At 41.5% G+C, this 21,169-nt stretch overlaps 1 protein-coding gene across 2 annotated transcripts in view; it reads left to right on the top strand.

Annotated features, from left to right (window-relative positions):
- The window catches only part of mylk4b (myosin light chain kinase family, member 4b), a 58,303-nt gene that overhangs the window by 25,620 nt on the left and 11,514 nt on the right, over positions 1–21,169 (top strand). Inside the window, exons 1-2 of one of the 2 annotated variants that reach the window (XM_061824033.1) lie at positions 9,320–9,620; positions 9,660–9,859. The exons of the other annotated variant lie outside the window; for it this stretch is intronic. Coding sequence (XP_061680017.1) covers positions 9,320–9,620; positions 9,660–9,859 — 501 coding nt within the window. Of the gene's footprint in view, positions 1–9,319; positions 9,621–9,659; positions 9,860–21,169 lie in introns of those variants that run through there. 2 annotated transcript variants of the gene reach the window in all.

Genomic DNA, 21,169 nt, shown 5'->3' with positions numbered 1-21,169 from the left:
CAGAAAAACTACACACCAATTTTTTTTTTCAAAATTACAGTGTAATATACAATACTCACCAAGCCTTTAAAGTATTCCATTTTTGATAACAGTACTCAAGCACAATGAGTCCATTTTCATACATAATATTTCTATGCCGTAAATGGAGCTTCTTTAAGCCTTTATTCACAAGGGGTTCTTAACACAAATTTTAAGTGGCTACCTTTTTTTTTTTGTATTGTTATTATTTATGTACTTCAACATATCCTATTTTACTGGTCCCAAATGAGACCTACTGATGATAATCTGAAACCTGATTCTAGATTATTTTGGTCTCAGACAATGACAATGACTGTGAGTCATGAGAATGGGATGGTGAATCCCTTGTGGTTAGGGATTCTATTTGGGGGTGAGTGATGGAGACATCCACAGGATTCAAGAGCCCCAGAGAAAGGCAGGATACTAGAGATCATAACTACCAGTACACTCTAGTCTAATTGAAAATTGTTTGCAATTTTAGTTTGTGAGGAACCCCGAAAACCACGAGGCTCACATTTAGGATTTAACATAGATTGTTGATTACATTTTGATCTATAACAGGGAACAGATATATGTGTCAAATCCTAACAATGTGTGTTTGTAGTACAATACTTTTCAGTGTACAAGTTTGCAGACATATAAACAATAAATAACACAAAGACTCAAATGAAATCAATCAAATCAAATCAAAAGGCTTTAATGTCATTATATGCTGTGCATACAACAAAATGATGAGTGCTTCTCCATAAGGTGCAAGGTGCAATACAATAGAATAAAAATCAAAGAACATCTTTGATAAAAACAACAGATAAAACATCAAGGCACAGTTGTTGTGAAAATAAATAAATCAGTGCACAAAGTGCCATTGCATAGTATTGCATTACAATACTGTTATGTTCAGTGGTTTTGAGTTCATGGAGTTGATGACTCTGAGGAAAAAGCTGTCCTTGAATCTGGTTGTCCGTGTTTTGTGGGCTGAATTACAAATACATAAAACAAGACGCTCTATGACAAGGCCCAATACCATTCATTAAACTAGTTTAGGTATTTTCAGGAGCGGCACGTTGTCGCAGCTGGAAAGCGTTGGCCTCACAGTCCGGAGGACCCGGGTTCTATCCCAGCCCTCCCTGTGTGGAGTTTACTTGTTCACCCCGTGCCTGTGTGGGTTTTCTCCAGGCACTCTGGTTTCCGCCCACATATCAAAAACATGCAATAATAATTGGACACGCTAAATTGCCTCTGGGTGTGATTGTAAGTGAAGCTGTTTGTTTCTTTGTCTGTTCTGCAATTGGCTGGCAACCAGTTCAGGGTGTACCCTGTCTCCTGGCCATTGACAGGTGGGATAGGCTCCAGCACTCCCGCAACCCTTGTGAGGATAAGCGGCTAAGAAAATGGATGGATGGATGGATGGATGGTGGTATTTTCAGGTACCGAAACAATTTCTGTATTTTCACGGCCATAGACACACTTAAAAGTCTTAAATTTTCTAAAAAATGGACGGTGCGCCTTAAACTGTAGTGTGCCTTATGTGTCCAGCAAGTTCCAAAATCTGCAAATATTATTGCGTGACTTTAATGAGTGCTCCACTTGACTGACTGGGAGCATTCCCTGCAAACACACTGCTTATATAGAGGAAAGGCGAACGTGACCGCTAAAGGCACGCTTCCAGCAGGTATATAGTGCCAGTATTTTTATCTTTCCGCAAAACAACATTGTTTTGGCTAAAGACCCCCAAGAATGGCACAACAGAAGGGACACGCTTACGAAGCACAGTTTAAACTGCAAGCGATCAGTTAAGGGCAGCCATCATTTCTGGAGGCTTCACAAAGGAACTTCAACCACTGGGCATCGGTGTCAACAGGGTGTTCAAAGTGACGTTGCGTGGGAGTGATGGGTGACATGTGGCGAACACATATTTGTGAATGGATTTTAGATGAGTGGACTAATGTGTTGGGTTCCACTGTTGTTCGAGTTTTTGCAAAAGCCAGCATCATTTCTGAGGAACTTTGGGGCAACAAGACTGAAGGAGAGGGAACCTGGCATGTTCATTTTGGATACAGAAGATGAGGACTTTGATGTATTTGTTGATGAGGATGAATCAATACGTGAGTAGAGTCCCAGATGGTGTTGTGGTACACCTGCCTGCCTTTAGTGCAGGGAGCGTGGGATTGATTTCCGCTCAGTGATGGTGTTGATACTGTATCTGCCCTGCGACTGACTGGCGACCAGTTTAGGGTGTAGTCCGCCTTTCGCCCAACGCTAGCTGGGTTAGACTCCAGCTTTCGTGCAACCCTTGTGAGGATAAGCGGCTTGGATAATGAAAATACGCGAGTACGTAGAGTACGTAGTGTTTCAATTTCAATAAAGCACAACAGAACTGAATGTTTACGTTGTTAAATACTTCAATAAAGTACTGTACAATCAAACTCAGTTTTTTTAAAGCAGTCCAATGGGGGCACAAACCAGTGTAATCTGAAGGCCGGTCCCAAAAAGGGTTGCGTCAGGAAGGGCATCCAGCATAAAAATTTTCCAAACAAATATGAGCATTCATCTCAAGAATCCCATACCGGATCAGTCGTGGCCCGGGTTAACAATGTCCGCCCCCGACACCGTTAACCTGCAGGGCGTCTGTGGAAATTCAGCTACTCTGGGTCAAAGACAAAGAAGAAGAGGAAAGTGGATTCATCGGCAGAAGAAGAAGAGGAATGCACAGAGCCTAAAACTGAGTGAAGGGACTTTGAATGTTGGGAGTGACAGGAAAAGCTCAGAAGTTGGTTGACATGATAATTAGACAAAAGATTGATATATTGTGCATCCAAATTGGGCTCTTTTGGCTGTGCAAAGGTTGTAGGGCTAGAAGCTTATGAGCAGGGTTTAAATAATTTTACCATGGAGTAGATAGAAAGAGAAATGGAGTAGAGCTTATTTTAAAGGAAGAGCTGGCGAAAAATGTCTTGAGGTGAAAAGAGTATCAGATCAAGTGATGAGGCTGAAACTTAAAATTGAGGGAATTATATATTATGTGATTTGCGGCTGTGCCCCACAGGTAGCGTGTGACCTAGACTTGAAAGAGAAGGAACTAGATGAAGTAGTTCTGAGCATTATAGACACAGAGAGAGTTGTGATTAATGCCAATTTGTAATGGACTTGTTGGTGAAGGAAACAAGCGTGATGAAGAAGTGATGGGAAGTATGGCATCCAGGAAATGAGCTTTCAGGGACAGATGGCGGTGGACTTTGCAAAAAGAATGGAAATGGCAGCAGTGAACACCCTTTTCCAGTAGAGGCAGGAACATAGAGTAACCTACAAGAGTAGCAATAGAAAAACGCAGGTGAGAGTATCAGATCGAGTGATGAGACTAAAATTTGAAATTGAGGGTGTTATGTATAATGTGGTTAGCGGCTATGCCCAAGAGGTAGGATGTGACCTAGAGTTGAAAGAGAAATTCTGGAAGGAACTAGATGAAGTAGTTCTGAGCATCCCAGACAGCAAGAGAGTTGTCATTGGTGCAGATTGTAATGGACATATTGGTAAAGGAAACAGGGGCGATTAAGAAGTGATGGGTAAGTACGGCATCCAGGAATGGAACTTTGATGGACAGATGGTGGTGGACTTTCCAAAAAGGATGGAGATGGCTGTAGTGAACACTTATTTCCAGAAGTTGGAGGAACATATAGTGACCTACAAGAGCGGAGGTAGAAGCACGCAGTTGGATGATTGGATTTTGTGCAGATGATGTAATATGAAGGAGGTTCATGACTGTAAGGTAGTGGTCGGGGAGAGTGTAAGCTCAACAGCATAGGAATGTGGTGTGTAGGATGACTCTGGTGGTGGGGAGGAAGATTAAGACGACAAAGGTAGAGCAAAGAACCATGTGGTGGAAGCTGAGAAAGGAAGAATGTTGTTCGGCCTTTCGGAAAGAGGTGAGACAGGCTCTCGGTGGACAGGAGGAGCTCCCAGAACACTGGAGTACTACAGCCAAGGTGATTAGAGAGACAGGCAGGAGAGTATTTGGTGTGTCTTCTGGTAGGAAAGGGGAGGAGACTTGGTGGTAGGACCACAAAATACAGAGAGTCATACAAGGAAAGAAGTTAGCGAAGAAGTAGGACACAAAAAGGACTGAGGAGAGGTGAAAGGAATACATTGAGATGTGACGTAGGGCAAAAGTAGAGGTGGCAAAGGCTAAAACAAGAGCCTTATGTTTACATGCACAACAGGTTGGAAATGAAAGTAGGGGAAAAGGATTTCTACAGGTTGGCCAGACCGAGGGATAGAGATGGGAAAGGTGTGCAACTGGGAGATGTCTTGACTGGTGCCAGTAGTGTGCTAAATTGATGGAAAGAATACTTTGAGAAGTTCATGAAAGAAGAAAATGGGAGAAAAAAGGCATAGAAGAGGCAAGTGTTAATGATTAATAAGGGGGGAGTTGAAAGGCACCAAAAGGATGAAAATGGAAAAGCAGTTGGTCCTGATGGCATACCTCTGGAGGGATGGAGCAATTTGGAGAGGTGGCTTTGGAGTTTTTGACCAACTTATTCAACAGAATACTCGCGGCCGAGAAGATGCAGAAAAGTGTGCTTGTTCCCATTATTAAGAACAAAGGCGATTTGCAGAGCTATGAGAACTATAGAGGAATAAAGTTGATGAAGTTATGGGAAAGAGTAGTGGAAGCTCGACTCAAGATAAAAGTAAGTATTTGCGAGCAACAGTATGGTTTCATGCCTGGAAAGAGTAGCACAGATGCATTATTTGTCGTCAGGATGCTAGTGGAATAGTACAGAGAAGATTAGAAGGAGCTACACTGTGTCTTTGTGGATCTAGATAAAGCCTATGACAGAGTACCAAGAGAGGAACTCTGGTAGTGCATGCGTAAGTCTGGTGTGGTGGAGAAATATGTTAAATAGTACAGGACATGTTTGAAGGCAGCAGAACATAGGTGAGGTGTGCCTTAGGTGTGACAGAAGAATTTAAGGTGGAAGTGGTACTGCATCAGGGATCAGCTTTGAGCCCCTTCCTGTTTGCTGTGGTAATGGATAGGCTGACAGATGAGGTTAGACTGGAATCCCCTTGGACCATGATGTTCGCAGATGATATTGTGATATGCAGTGAAAGCAGGAAGCATGCAGAGGAACAATTACAAAGATGGAGACATGCACTGGAAAGGAGAGGAATGAAGATTAGCCAAAGTAAAACGGAATATATGTGTGAGTATGAGAGGGGTAGAGGGGGAACACCAAGGCTACAAGGAGAAGAGATATGGGTGGACGACTTCAAATACTCGGGGTCAATAATCCAGAGCAATGGTGAGTGTGGTAAGGAAGTGAAGAAATTGATCCAAGCAGGTTGGAACAGCTGGCGGAAGGTGTCTGGTGTGTTATTTGACAGCAAGGTCTCTGCTCGGAAGAAGGATAAAGTTTATAAAACAGTAGTGAGGAGAGCAATGCAGTACGGATTTGAGACAGTGGCTTTGAAGAGACGACAGGAAGCCGAGCTGGAAGTGGTAGAAATTAAGACATTGAAGTTCTCTCTTGGAGTGAGCAGGTTGGATAGGATTAGAAATGAGCACATTAGAGGGACAGCCAAATTTAGATTTTTTTGGCATCAGCGGGACAGCCAAAGTTGGATGTTTTGGAGACAAGGTTTGAGAGAGCAGACTTTGATGGTTTGGACATGTCCAGAGGCGAGAGAGTGAGTATATTGGTAGAAGGTGCTAAGGTTGGAGCTGCCAGGCAAAAGAGCAAGAGGAAGATCTTAGAGAAGGTTGATAGATGTTGTGAGGGAAGACAGGAGATTAAATGGAAAAAGATGTGGTAACCCCTGACGGGACAAGCTGAAAATAAAAAGTAAGACAATCGAATTCAGTTTTGCTTTTGTTGCCTTTTTAAATAGTGTACGTGCATGCTACCGTTTGTTATAAACTAATGTAATGTCACATCACTGGAAGGCTGGAAGTACTCCCAGCATGCTGATTGTTTTGCGGTCTGTTGGTTGTGTTGTGTTTGCTGTTGTGTCATGATTTTGGTTTGGTGTGGCACCATGAGTGCAGATGGTGTCTTTACTAGTGACTTGCTTGTACCAGTCGTTGTGGTGGGTATAAGGATAAGCTTGTTCTTCTGTTTCCAAAAATAACGGTGCAATTGTTCCTCACTGCCTCATGAGCGCCCCCATGCCTCTGCCTAATAACATGATCCGTCTTATGTATGTGCTAAATACAGAAATTGCACCTGGAGCTAAGACTGCACCTTTTATTATGATGCACTACATAGTTGAAAAAATACAGTTTATTTTGTTGCCCAAGGTCAGCTATCATAACTGTATGCTAAAGTCAATGGTACAAAACCCTTTTTGGCACCTCAATGAACCAGTTTATATATGGGTAGACAAAGATGAATTTTGTTAGAAATTCTTGAACTGGTAAACAATTAAAGCATAAATTGAAAGCGTGGACAATAAATCACTTTATTTTCTTAATGGTCTCATTTAATTTCAACATATGGTCTCATTAATTTGTTTAGCATGCCATAAAGTTGAGCATGCCCCTTGTCTGCATCTGCGCAAACAAGCATATAAAGTATTTCTGCAGGATGTGGCCCCCTTGTGTCTGCACATGCAATGTCCTCAATATTTTCATCCCAGGTTGTAAAATGGAATCAATCATGAGTGTTTAAGTTGACAGGTGATGACTTGTCTGTCTGAAAAAACAGTGTATGGAAAAGACTACAGTTCATTTTATTCCTCGGTACTGGCAGATGATTGCCAGTTTAGGCACCAACACTTTGTCACCTCTCCAATACTCATGAGAGATTGTGTGTACTGAGTTGTGGAACAGTTCTGTGTGTCTTAGCAAGAGATGTATGAAATTGAGGGTGTTCAGTGCCGTGAATGGTTTTTTTTTTTTTTTTGCATAACCATCACACACAAGGTTTCAAATTATCAAAACAATTGTAATATCACAAAGTGACAACCTAAAGAAGATGCAGTTTTCAAATGAAAATTCAATTATTATTATTTTCTGACCTTCTATGAAAAAATCCCTGGAACCTAAGAGTGGATTGTGTGTGTGTATTGTTTTTTTTTTTTGTTTTTTTTTTTTTTTTTTTCAAGCCATCCAGGGGTAGACTTGCTGATGTGTTGCGGGTCATTGTCCTGTTGGACGATCCAAGAACATATGAGTTTGAGGGCACGAACTGATGGCTGGAAGGTCTCCTTCAGGATTTTCTTTTCTTTTACTTTTATTCTTTTTCCAATTTTAATATCACTCAGAGACAACCCAATGAAATGCAAAACACATTTTTCAAATGACAATTCAATGTATTAAGGCACAAAAAACACCTTTGAAACCCACTGTGAAAAGGTAATTGCACTCCCTGTGACTAGTCACTAATTTTGGAAAGGTGAGTTCAATTTCACATCCCGCACCCAAACCTGATTACCACCATCCTTGTTGAATCAAGAAATCCCTTAAATAGAATCTGTCAGAGAACGTGAAGTAGGCCCAAAAACACCGTGATCATCCTCAAGACTTTTGGAGAAACTGACGGGTCGGTGCAGCGTCTGCAGTGATGCAGACTTTGTACCAGTCTGTTGTGGTAAAGAGGGAGCTAAGTCGTAAGGTGAAGCTCTCAATTTACCAGTCGATCTATGTTCCTACCCTCACCTATGATCACGTGCTGTGGGTTGTAATTAAAAAAATTAGTTTCCTCCACAGGGTGTCCGGGCACTGTTTTCTGAATAGGGTGAGAAGTTTGATCATCCGGGAGGGGCTCAGTGTTGAGCTGCTGCTCCTCGGCATTGTGAGGAGACAGATGAGGTGGCTGGGACATCTGCTTCAGATTTCTCCTGAACACCTCCCTGCTGAGGTATTCCTGTCACATCCGATCAGAAGGAGACCCATGGGACGACCCAGGACACGTTAGAGAGACTACGTCTCTCGGGTGGCCTGAGAAAGCTTAGGATCCCCCAGAAATGCTGGATGAAGTTGCTGGGGAAAGGGAAGTCTGGGTATCCCTGCTAAAGAACCTGGGAAAGCACTAGAAGATGGAGCGATGGATGGATTTTGTCTTCGTTTAAGTTGTCTCTGAGTGATATTAAAATTGGTTTGATTATTTGAAATCTTACGTGTGTAATAGATGTGCAAAAAAAAAAAAGAAATCTGGAAGGGGTTGAATACTTTTTATGCCACTGTATCTATATGTAAGTTAATACGTTGTATCCTGTGAGAAGTGGAGTTCCTTTGCAGGAGCAGGTTTCAATGGTATCCATCCATCCATCTAACATCATCCATCCATCCATCCATTGCATTTTATCCGGGCATAGATTTCCAAGTTTTTGTTTACGGCCATGCTACCCTGAGAACCCGATCTCGCCATATTTCGAAAACTAAGCAGGTTTGGCCCTGGTTAATACTTGGATGGGAGACCGCCTGGGAATACCAGGTCCTGTAAGCTTCTCTCCCCGGCTAAATGCAGAGGGGTTGCGTCAGGAAGGTCATCCAGCGTAAAACTGTGACAAACAAATCTGAGTTCATCTAAGATGACACGCTGTGGCGATCCCTAACAGGATAAGCCGAAAGGAAAAGAAGAAGATAGAATTCCAAGTTTTTGTCTCAACATTGTCTATAAAATGATGAAGAAATTAGCAATTCAAAATGTTTCTTTTCTCATATTTTGAGGCATTTATGTGTTTCCTGAATTTTTATTTTGTAGAGCAGAAAGCTCAAAAGGACTTTAATCTCAAAAGTGTGAGTGGTGCATAAAATGTTAGTTATCTGATCCTCACACCCTTCATCCCTCTATTCCTCTACTCATGAACGTTGAATGTAGATTTGGAGTTCTATCTTCTAACTCACACCGTGTTATTGTTGTTCATGTTGAGTTTTAGTTTTTAATTGGAAGTAGTTTTGTTTGTTTTATTTCATACAGAGTCATATGTCAGTCCTAGATTCTTAAGATTCTAACACCTAGCCAAAGGCCTTTGTGGCATCTCAAATGTCAGATAGCCATCCTCTCCGGCAACCATAATTCCCCATCAATCCCTTACTGCCCACTCAAACTCTCGGCTGTTATCACTGGCCATCCACTCCATGACGTTCACAGGGGGCTGAAGTTTAATTTGGAGGCAAGCCATTTGCTGTTGTTAAAACTCAACTCTGAAATATTGTGTCGTGGGGGAGTTCATTCTTCAGCTTCCACTTCCTCTTTTTGCAAATATTTGTTCATTTACTTTTTACCCGAATGATTGTCAGGACTTTAGTGATGAGTGGCTTTGTTTTGAAGAGGTAGAGGTAAAATACAAATCAGTCATGAGCTCCAGCTTGAACAACTCTTTGGTCAGAATGTATGATCCAAAGCCTATTCATGGTCAGAAATCTGATGGAAGAAAGTCTTCCCTTAATGGATTAGACAAGTCTCAAGCTACTTCCTCTTCCTCTTCCTCTTCTCATTATGCTTCCTTACGCTGCAGTGAGAATCGCATGGACTTCTTGACCTCTCAGATGGAGTGTTTGCTAAACATGCAGCACACCGTCCTGACCCAACTCGACAGTTTGTCCCAGGGTGTGAGAATGATGGATCGAGGTCGGCCATTTACGAACGAGGAGGGTTGTGGTGATGCAGATGCTGGAGTTAGAAATGGTTCACAAGTTGCAGTGGCATGTGGGGAGCTGTTGGGGCTGGTGGTGATGGTGTGTGAGTGGATGAAGAGTCAGGGCCGTAGCTTGCAAGCAGTGGAAAAATTGGTTGAGGGCACCCAGCAGGTTATCAGCTTTATTACTGAGCTGGTGAAGACCTCAAGGCTGATGAAGCTGCTCTTTAAAAAGCCGGGGAGCCAATACAAACACAAGGTGAGCTTCACAGTCTTTTTATCATCATATCTGACAGCAGTGCGTTTGCAGTACCAATAAATGGGTCAGAATCAAGGAGATTGGAGGAACTCCCTCCATGAAATGTCAAATAATCCATGAACAAAATATAGAAACATGTACTTATGCAAATTATATTTGTCCTAAGACATAATATAACTGTGGTTGTAGTAAAAGCAATTGACCCCTCCGTAGAAATTGCGTCATCAGCGTCGCTGACCAATCAGAGGCCAGAGATCTGCATAAACCACGCCCCTTTTTTGGACCCGCAGATTTCTCAGACAACGTTGTATGGTCCAGTATAGCTTTTGGTAGCGTTTTATCGCGTATTTGGGTTTTTTAACAATAGATATGGTTAAGAGGTGTAGTCACGGACTTTTTAATAGTGACGACAGGTATCCTGAAAGGCTAGTTGGTGGAGTTCAATTCGTACCTTTTCCAAAACCGAAGACCCAGTCCGAAAAATGTCTTCGATGGATCAAACTTTGTGGAAGACTGCATCATCAACTGAATCCATCTAAAATCAACCGGAACAGAAGACCGAGTACGAAAAATGTCTTTGATGGATAAAACTTTGTGGAAGACCGCATGATCAACTGAATCCATCAACCGGAACAGATATGTTTGCACGAAGGTAAGCCCTATATTTGATTTTCAATACATGTCTCATATAAATGAATTAGCAGTTCTTCGCTTGCATAATATAGCTACGTGTGAATGATTGTCACACTTGATCTGTGTTGAGCGATATTTTGCGATGATCTGACTGCACAAACGTGTCTCTGCTCGGCGGTGAGCTAAGCTAAACCGGACTAGCAGTCCTAAAAAGGTTCGACGTGCACCGAGACACCAAGACTGAAGGAAGGATGTTTGAGGACACTAAAGTAGTGATTGTCGTACTCGGTCGGGACTTACGTAGGTTCGGCACTAATTCAAGAATAATTATTGAGGGGAGCGCGTGACGTTCCACAAAGAAAACGAGAGAAACAACTCGTAAATCAAGCCTCGCCTTCTTTTCCTTCATACGGCGGTTCACAAACGGCTATACAGATACATATACAGATTCTGCACACAAGTGTGATATGTAACACGAAAATAGGAAACTGTCAATGACAAATTCGTCTTTGGGTTATAATATATTATATTATGTGGCTTCTCGGTCTTCCTCTGACTCTGGAAAGATCTTGCGCTAATATCAATGGTTTCTCCGTCGATATGCAAGTAAATACCATTGAAATACCCCTCGCTGAAATACTTGAAGCCCTGCTGTCTGCTTTTCAACGATATTTCACTGTTAGCTAAGAATGCAAGTGAAAAATCAGCCGGTAAATCGGACAGTTTCGCTCTATTCTTTTCTTGCTGCGCCACCCTTTTTGCTAATTGTTTGTCTGACGTAGGCGCACGTGGCATGACATCACTTCAGGAGGCGTGGTTAAGTGCCCTGTACGGAGGGGTCAATTCCTTACTATCTACAATACCAAATTACTCTGGCGCACCCGCTAAAATGTTTTTTTTCTCTTGTCCCCATCCTCTTGATGGTCAACTTACATTAAACGTACCGTCCTGTACAAAATACATACTAAATCAGCCTTTTTGATAGAATTTTGTTGATACATTGTTCTTGTGCATGTTAAAATATTTTGTACTACACTATATGAAAATGTTCCAAAGAAAGACATTTTTTTTTTGCATGAGCAGAAATTACATCATGAAGCTTATTGATTTGACCATCAGTGGACCAAAAGTATTGTATTTTTCACATTTGATCAGCTGTAATGTACTGTGTATCTGCCGCTGAAAAGTGACTACTCAATGAGCCACAGTAACAAGTACATATTGTCAGTGACGGTGGAACCTCTGTTTTCAATTTTTAGCTGTTTGTGGTTTTTTTTTTGTTTACTTTCACAATATACAGGGCACGGTGGCGCAGCTTTAAAGCGTTGGCCTCACAGTTCTGAGGACCGGGGTTCAATCCCGGCCCTGCCTGTGTGGAGTTTACATGTTCTCCCCCTGCCTGCGTGGGATTTCTCCGGGCACTCTGGTTTCCTCCTACATCCCAAAAACGTGCAACAATAATGGGACACTCTAAATTGCCCCCAAGTGTAATTGTGAGTGCAACTGTTGTCTGTCTCCATGTTCCCTCCGATTGGCTCGCAACCAGTTCAGGGTGTACTCTGCCTCCTGCCCGATGACAGCTGGGATAGGCTCCAGCACTCCCGTGACCCTTGTGAGGATAAGATGCTAAGAAAATGAATGGATGGAATATCCAGTTTTTCTTCTTTCAATGCAGGAGTTATGTGGCACAAAATACCTGTTAAGTGAAATCTGTGAAATAAAGTAGATTTTTTTAGATCTATTTTTTCCATTTTTTCATTTTTTTTTCTTTTACAGGACATTTTATCCATTTACAGGATTTTTTCCATTTACATTGTTTTTTGTTTACAGTATGTTTTATTTGTTTCTAATACTGTACATTTTTTAAGGCTGTTAAAACTGGAAGCAGACACTTTATAAACCTTCCTCAGACAGGCATTAACATTTTCTCACATTTCTCTCATTTAAGAACTGAAAGCTCGAACCTTCAAAGAAAAAAATATACTATTCTCGAACAAAACCAAAGCTCAGAACCTGTTAGAGGCCAAACCATTCATTTGAGAAATAAATATATGTACACCCATCATCCATTTTTTCCACTTTATCAAACATTTTCCTATGTAAAAAGAAATACATTGTTTTTAGAAATAAAAAATTTAGTTTTAATGATCAATCTAGGAGGTTGGATACACAAGAAATTATTAATAGCAACTCCACTGTAGCATCCTTTGCACGGGTGTCTTGCTCATGAAAAACATAGCTATGGGTCATTGGCGCTTTTTTCTTCTGGGCAAGAATATTTTTGAAAACAGACATGCCACTTTGATTATGTTTGAGAACTGAAGCTGCGATGCTTTTTGCGTGGGGTGCTGAAATGCCACAGGTCCGCTGGCCGCCCTGATACTTAGGGCGGGCGAGCTGCAATAACTAGATCAAATCAACCTGTTTTGTTTCAAGATTTGTACCATATGGAAGTAGATTAGTGGCACCACGATTTGAATTTGAAATGTAAAGTGAAATAGGATTTGAATTTGAAATGCCACTGAAAAGAGGATTTGAATTTGAAATGTAAAGTGATCATATTTTGTTTGTTTTGTTGTTGCTACAATTTGCTGTCTGAAATTCACTGTCTGAAATTCACTGTCTGAAATTCGCTATCTAATAGACAGTGAATTTTAGACAGCAAATTGTAGACAGTTGTATTTCAGACAGCTAATTGTAGCCAGTTGAATTAACATTGAAAAGGTATGCGAAAATACAACTTCAGAAAATGTGATCACTTTACATTTTTAAATTCAAATCCTTTTTTTCTGTGGCATTTCAAATTCAAATCCTATTTCACTTTATATTTCAAATTCAAATCCTATTTCACATTATACTTCAAATTCAAATCCTGGTGGCACTAATATACTTACATAGTACTACTTTTCAAAGGTATACAGCTTTTGTTAACATCTTAAATGGATACATCGATTACAATTGTTAGTAAGGCTATACTTTATATTATGTGATCACACATGCGTCATATATGGTACGCTGTCACATTTGTGTTTACATTGTTGGGTTCCATAATTGCAAGATGACGAGAAATGTACCACCATGTTTTTTGTTCCCAACTGAAGAAATTGGGTGGGGTGATTCTGTTTAAAATGGATTTCATCATGTAAAGGTTTTACGTTGTGTTTTCTTTGTTGCAACTTCAAACGAATTTGACTTATCAGCTCATTGGTATGAGCAGGATGGTTGCGTACATCAGGCTTGAATCCAAAATGTTTGACGTGGTGGCATTAGGCTTTGGAACTAATTTTATTAATGCCACACAGTTTTCTGTGATTTTGCAACTGCCGGAGCACCGTTAGAAAACTTGCACATGAGCACCCGTATTTCAAAAGCGTGCATGTTCCTGCGCACATACACACACAGAAAATCAGATGAAGGCTGCCTGCCTTTCACTATCTCATACCTGTCAACTTATACGTTTTTCCCATATTTTATACGTTATTTGATCATTTCAAATTGTAAACCCCATAAAACAACTTTTGTATGGAAAAAAAATGTAAAAAATAAAAAAAGGATGGTTTTTTGTACGACCAATCTCGTCTTACCCATTTCGGCTCTAATGTGCACGCGCGTCACGTTATTTCCGTTTCTGTATATTTTGAACTCAGGGATTTGTGTTGTAATCGAAGAATCAACCAGTTATAATTGTGAAAATAAGGATGGAAGGACGGCCAAGTAGGAAGGGAAGAACTCAAGGATCGGGTCGACACCAAAAAGAATGGGAGTCTCTCCAAAGTGAATATGCTGGATGGATTAAATCGCCAACAAAAGGTCTCAAGTTCTCATTCTGAATTCCGTGTAGAAAGGATGTGAAAATTGCTGCTGGTGGATTTTACAATCTGAAGATCCATTTTAAAACTGCCGATCACGTGGAAAATGTAGCAAAAAGCAAATCACACGTCTTATTGACAAACCACTTCGTCTCCACTGCTGATCCAGCGGCATCCCACAAAGTTACAAATGCAGAAGTTCTCTTCTCCCATTTTCTTGCGAAGCACAATATCCCGTTTATGGCTGCTGACCACTTCTCTGACTTAGTGAAATCTATATTCCTGGATTCACAGCTAAGGTAAAGATTTTCAAATGTATCCTAATTTCTTACTGACATTCATGGTATAAAGTCAACGATGGTCTGATTGCCATTGCCATAAAATTATTTGAATTATTTTATTATTCAATTCAATTTTTCCAATTATAGTATATATATATATATATTCTATTTAATGTAAGTATTTGCTCCTAGTAATAAATTGAAAATATTTTGGATTTCAAGTCCTGGACATTGCAGTCTGTTTAATTGCAAAAAAAAACGGGAAAAATAGAATTGTTAACTGTGGTTATATATATATATATTAAAATTGTATAGATAGAATGATATATGACTATGCCGGTATTTATAACGTGGTTAAACTTATTCTTATTATTTTCAGAACAGTATGGTCTGTATTTTTTCAGGAGTTTGCTTGTCGGAGGACGAAATCAACGATGATCATAAAGGAGAGCCTAACACACCACTACACACACCGTGTCATTGAACACTGCAGAACTCAGCCCTTTACCCTCATGATTGACAAAAGCAATGACCGTAGCACCAAAAAAAAACCTGGTTATATTGGCTCACTTTTTTGTTGGGGATAACACGAAAACCCGACTCCTTGATTTACCAGAGTTGGCATCAGGTACAGTGTCAGCAATCTTTGCCGTTTTTGAACTGTTCCAAGAAAAATGTGGGATTTGCTTGTGACAATTGTAACACTATGGTTGGAAAGAAAAACACTGTTCTCTCAAGAATAATAGAAAATAATGAGGCTGTGTTTAGCATTGGATGCATTTGCCACCTTGGCAGTCCCTGTGTGAAAAGTGGACTGAACACACTGCCAGTGAATGTCAATGACTTGCTGGTGGATATCTTTGATGTTTTTAAGAACAGCTCAAAACTGTCATGGCCCTGCCAGTCCCTGTCCCGGCTGTACCGGTCCCCGAGACGTCACGCACCTGTCGCAATCAGCGGAGGCGTACACCTGCGCCTCGTCTCTAGTAATTACGTCCCATTAATATAGAACCACACATACGGTCTGGCATTTGCCATTTCGTTGCTTCATGCCTCGTTCCCGCACTCTCGTAATCCCGTTCCTGATCTCTCGTGTACTGACTCCTGCCTGCCCACTGACCTGCCTCCTATGTCTGATTTTCTTGTTACTGCTGCTCACGTTGACTGCGTGCCTGATCCCCGACACTGGACTGAATAAATATGTTTCCCGAATTGCCGCAATGTCTCCTGAGTCATGGATTTGGGTCCAACCCTGTGTTCTGGTCATGATAAAACGATCTGGCCATAACATGGACTCAGGCGATTCAGCTGTGATCCACCAATCCTTGCAGATCCAGGGTACACGTATTGACGAGCAGGAAGCCACTCTCCAGGTTAACTAATCAGGAGAAGTGTGCTCTACTGGACTTGTGGTTCACATCCATGTCCAGTGCTGCCGACGCCAGTCCGCTGACACTCACCACCTCCCCGAGCCTAAGCCCGTACGCAGCCGCTCCCCTGCCGGTCACGGACGCCCAGCAGATTGTGTGCACACCACGCTCATGACCTAAGTGGCTCTCCAGAGACACGGGTGATATTAAACCCTTCTTCGTCCAATGTGACCTCCATTTTGAATTTCAGCCCTCCGCCTTCCCCGCTGACCACTCTAGGATAGCCTTCTTGATATCCCACCTAACGGGAAGAGCAGAGACTTGGGACACAGCCATACGGAGCTGCGGTTCCGATACCTGCCGCACCTGGACCTCCTTTGTGTGTGCAATGACGCAGGTGTTTCAATAGGCGTCCCTGGAATGTGAGGTAGCGGCTGCTTTGATTTTGCTCCAGCAGCGGCACCGCAGCATTGCGGATTACGCCATTGAGTTCCGCATTCGAGCGGCGGAGAGCGGGTGGGATGAGGGAGCACACGTTCATTCAGGGTGTCTCGCCCGGGATCCAAAATTACCCCATTGCAGTGGAACTACCCACAGACCTGGACTCACTCATCACCCTAGCACCATCATCCTTGCACTGAGGGTGAACCAGAGGCTCGCAATACAGGGGAGGGTCGACGCGCTACAGGGGGACGTCCAACGGAGCTTCGCATCACAGACCAAGCGTCAATCGGTTCAGGCTGTTGAAACGGAGCCCATGCAAGTTGAGGCGGTTCACGGCTCCCTGGAGGAACGACAACGATGCCGGCGAGAGGGGTTGACTTATTGGGCTTATAGACTTTTAAAACGCAGCATATCCGACATGCTGATGAAGCCAATGGCGTGTTTTTGTGCCAGATCACACATGGCATTCAGACTTGAAACATGATGTTCCCAGATGCACATACTGAACGCTTGAGTTTTCACGGTTAGGGTTTAGTGGGCTTTACAAACAGATGCCTACAGCCTGAAGATAGCAGACTTGCAGTTGGCTCGAGTACTAGTGCTCTCTTCAAATACGACGATGATGAAAGCAACCAAATCATTACACCAGTAAAGGAAGTGATCTTCTTTTCTTCCATGCGTTGTATGAGGCTGTTGTGACCAAAATAATCAGCAAATTCCCCTTTCAAAATGCTGTTCTCAGTGATTTAGTGGTGTTGGACTCAAGAAAGGATATAGATTAAAGCCACATTGTGAGGTTGGCTGACAGGTTTGCACCACACCTGGATCAGAATTCAAGGATGAGTGGGAAGATTACCAGGTGCTCCCTGATGCTCTCATCTGTCAGAAAAGCCAAGATGGAAGACCAATTAACCCCGAGTCTTTTTGGCCAAACATATTTAAAATAAAAAAAATTATTTGGGTTAAGATCGCTTTCCATTGATGAAAGAGATTTACAAAGTTGCTCTGTCTTCCTCGCTCTAATGCCAACAGTGAGAGTTTTCAGCCATGGGAGGAAAATACATTCAGAGTATATGAAGACAATGGGAAGTGATACTCTGACACCTTTGTTGCAAATTAAATTGTGACAGTTTCTGTTACAGAGTAAAACCATCTTTAGAATAGATAAAGTCCGCAAAATGTTGCACTGCTGCTTGTAATAAGCAACATTAAATTTGCTGCATGTGGGGAAAAGAACTAAGAAAGAAACTGAAACAATTATTTGTGTTGTTTATTTGGTAAATCAAGTTACCTTTGTTTTTATTCTACATAGTCTGTCTTGCTGTGAGTAAATATGTGCCGCGTTGTGTTTGTAAGGTTTATTATCGCTTAATAAGGGGAATTGCATTCATTAATAAGGGGAGCAATTGGCCGAGGTTGACAGGTATGCTATCTCTGCTTGGCTTCTAACCAAGATACATTTCTTGTATGCTTTATGGATGCGGAAGGATTTTTATTTAACGTTTTCTAATGACTTTGCACTTGTACATGCCCTCTTTGTTTTTTTTTTGCTTTTTTTTTTTTGCCGCACTCGCCCTCCCTAAGTAACCAACCAACGCCCAAATGCCGTGGGGCCTGCCGTTGCTCTTAAGATACTGATCAAGTGATGTAGAACTGGTGTCCTAGTTTTAATAATAACTGAAATGTATTGATGGAGCAGTTCTATGGGTTCTAAGACTTGGACAACATTCCATTACAATTGACAAACTTCTCGTCAAAAACTATTTCATGAGTAAAAATGTTTTTCAAATGCATATTAGTTGGCATGTTGGATGACCATTTAGAACATAAACCTCACAGTTCTGAGGACTGGGGTTAAAATCCCAGCCCCGCTTGTGTGGAGTTTGTATGTTCTCCCTGTGTCTATGTGGGTTTTCTCCGGGCAGTCCGGTTTCCTCCCACAACCCCAGAACATGTATTAATTAGAGACTCTACATTGCCCTTAGGTGTAATTGTGTGTGTGAATAGTTGTTCATTCTTATGTACCCTGCGATTGGATGGCAACTGACAAAATTGACTGGCAACTGACAAAATTTGGTTTGTAACCTTATTTTTGCTACCCCACAACTGTAATTACATGATGTTTTGTTGATCATTGAAAATGGAAGAATCAAATTCTATGATGTTTATTTCATGTTTTTCTTTAAAACAAACCAAAAAAATATACGTACATGTTGGCATCTAAATTGTCCTTATTTCACTCTACTGACCAAGAGTTACATTTGTTTTAGGTGGCAGTACCTCAGTTGGTGTTCAATGTTCAAATCATGCTGTGGACCAAAATATGGAAATTGGGACTGTTTTTAGGAACAATGCTAATCAATTTCCATAGCATTGTTCAAGTCCATTTGCAGAGCTGGGAACTCAAACTGCTCAGAGGCCCCTTTGGATGTTCCTGGATGTGAATTGGTTCTTGTTCACACAATAGATGCAACATGCATATACATCAGTGTAAAGAAAACATTCATAATCAAAAATTAAAGTATGGTAATATACACATTAAAAAGTTCCAGTGAGTGATTGGAATCAGTTAGGCTTTCTAAAGTGTTCAAATTTGTATGCTGCAACAGATTTTTAACACTGTGATTTTTAGTAAAATATGTGACACTTTAAAGGTTAAAGTACTTTGAAATGTTTTGATTGTGTTCTGAGCACCTACATCTGAGCAACTGAGTCTCCTAGTACCAGTAAGTCTATCATTAGTTCTTTTGTTCCCTGACCTATCACTCAAGATAGCTGGTAATGTTAAATAGCTTCCCCACTTGTCCTGCAGGTGTAAATGATTCAGGTCAGACCGGTTATGTCATCCAAAATGTCTTTATCATCAGTGGCTTGGACTGAAGCTATACCTGGCTGTTGTTCTGAATAGCGTGACATTGTTACAGTAAATGCTTTCAAGGTTATAGTGCACGATCCAACCTCTGTAAGGGATTTTAAAGGACAGGAGCATCAGGAAAGTGTTTTCAATGCTTACCCCATATAGTACCCGATCTATACAGCATAGTTTAAAAAAAGGGAAAATGTGTGCATATGTGCTGATAGTAGGTTCTTATGATAAACAACCTCTTTAAAGCCCAAGTGTCATCCCTATAAATATTCTAAAATAGATATTGTAATGGAAAATACATATAATATTATTCACTTCAATGTCCATATGAAAAAATTAATGTGAGCGGAGAGCGCGTCATCCATACGGAAAGTTGAAGAAGTGTCATTCTACGACATCCAAGTGGTCGCCATATTGGCTGCATCCTCTGTTCGTGACGTCACCCGGAAATTCGCCAATGAAAACACGCGGTGCACCCTAACTCTGGGAGACAAACGCACCCCTTCTGACACGGAAGCTCTTTTCGTAAAGGAGAACACCACACAACCGAGTGAAGTTACCGGGGCAATTTTACACTAATGTTTCGAGCCCTCAGGGCAATATTACACTATTGTTTCGAGCCATATTCAGATGATATGCGATCACGACCAAACTGTATCCCCGTCCGCGGCAGAGATGAGCCATGGCGGATGAGCCGGCCGGTGTGGCTTATGAGAGAGCCGAGCCATCCTGCTTTAGGGCGGTGTTCACAGACGCCGCAATACTGAGCAACACAGTCGAGCCGGGGCGCTTTATGCGCGCACGCGGCAGAGTGAGGCATTCTCGGCTGGGTTCTTCAGAGCCGCCCCTGTCCGCAAAGCCCGGCGCCGAGCCTTCGCAGAAGCAGTGACCGGCGCTGTGGTGGCATATAATGGAGCCGAGCTGTGCTGCTTTAAGGGGGATGTTCAAAGTCGCCGCAGTACTTGTTGAACACCGTCAAGCCAGGCTGCATTACTGGCTACCTGTTATTTGGAACCCACAAAGTTCTCGTCCTCTGCACCGGTGCAATCCATTTTTCACAACGAAACGGGTCTCTTGCAAACTTATGAAGACTAAATCCATTCTCCCGTGTTCAAGCAATGTCCAGCAATGCAATGAGCTGGTATTTTGGCTAACACGAAGGAACAATGAACTACCCTCCCGGAGGTAAAACTAATGGAACCAAACGGGTCCACTTGGGGGCGCTGCTCTCCTTTACGCCAGTTCCTGCTTGTTCTCAAAAACAAATCCCTTGAGAGGATTTTCATGGCGGGAGTTACAAAAAGCTGCATACGTCAGAATCATGTTTTGTGGTGAAAAAATGCATGGGCCCATATTGGCTGACGTTTTTTCTTTAATTACATACTAAAAATCATCCATTTCATGACAGGAGCCCTTTAATCATGCTGACCTCTGTCATCATACATGCAAGCAACTGCACCACTGACAGCAACGAATCATTTTCATATTGCTTGTTTTGACTTTTGTAAAATCACACTGAATATGAATTTTGACAATAACAGATTTCATGATTTTTCACATGAATTTGAAATCAAAGGATCAAGATATGATTTAAGTGTAAGTTTCATATTATATTTTACAAGATTCACAAAAATATGTTCTTTACTATCCAAAAAACGCTGATATTAAATACAAATTATATCTGTTTTCAGCCCAAATTAATGTTGTCACGTTTACATGTGGCTGACCTTGGCATCAATGAATTGGAATCCAGATGAGGATTCTCGCTGAATCTAGTTTTGGTTCCCTAATTTATTCTTGCATCTTGTTGTAAATTGTATTTACATTCATGAAGTTGTTTTTTGATTATAGATTTGTTCGATGATAAACTCCAACCTACTATTGACTTCTGTTGATGTTATGCAGTT

This window comes from Syngnathoides biaculeatus, chromosome 7 (assembly GCF_019802595.1).
Source record: "Syngnathoides biaculeatus isolate LvHL_M chromosome 7, ASM1980259v1, whole genome shotgun sequence".
NCBI lineage: Eukaryota > Metazoa > Chordata > Actinopteri > Syngnathiformes > Syngnathidae > Syngnathoides > Syngnathoides biaculeatus.
Note: the sequence above shows the minus strand (reverse complement) of the source record. Positions and strands in the feature narration are given on the sequence as shown.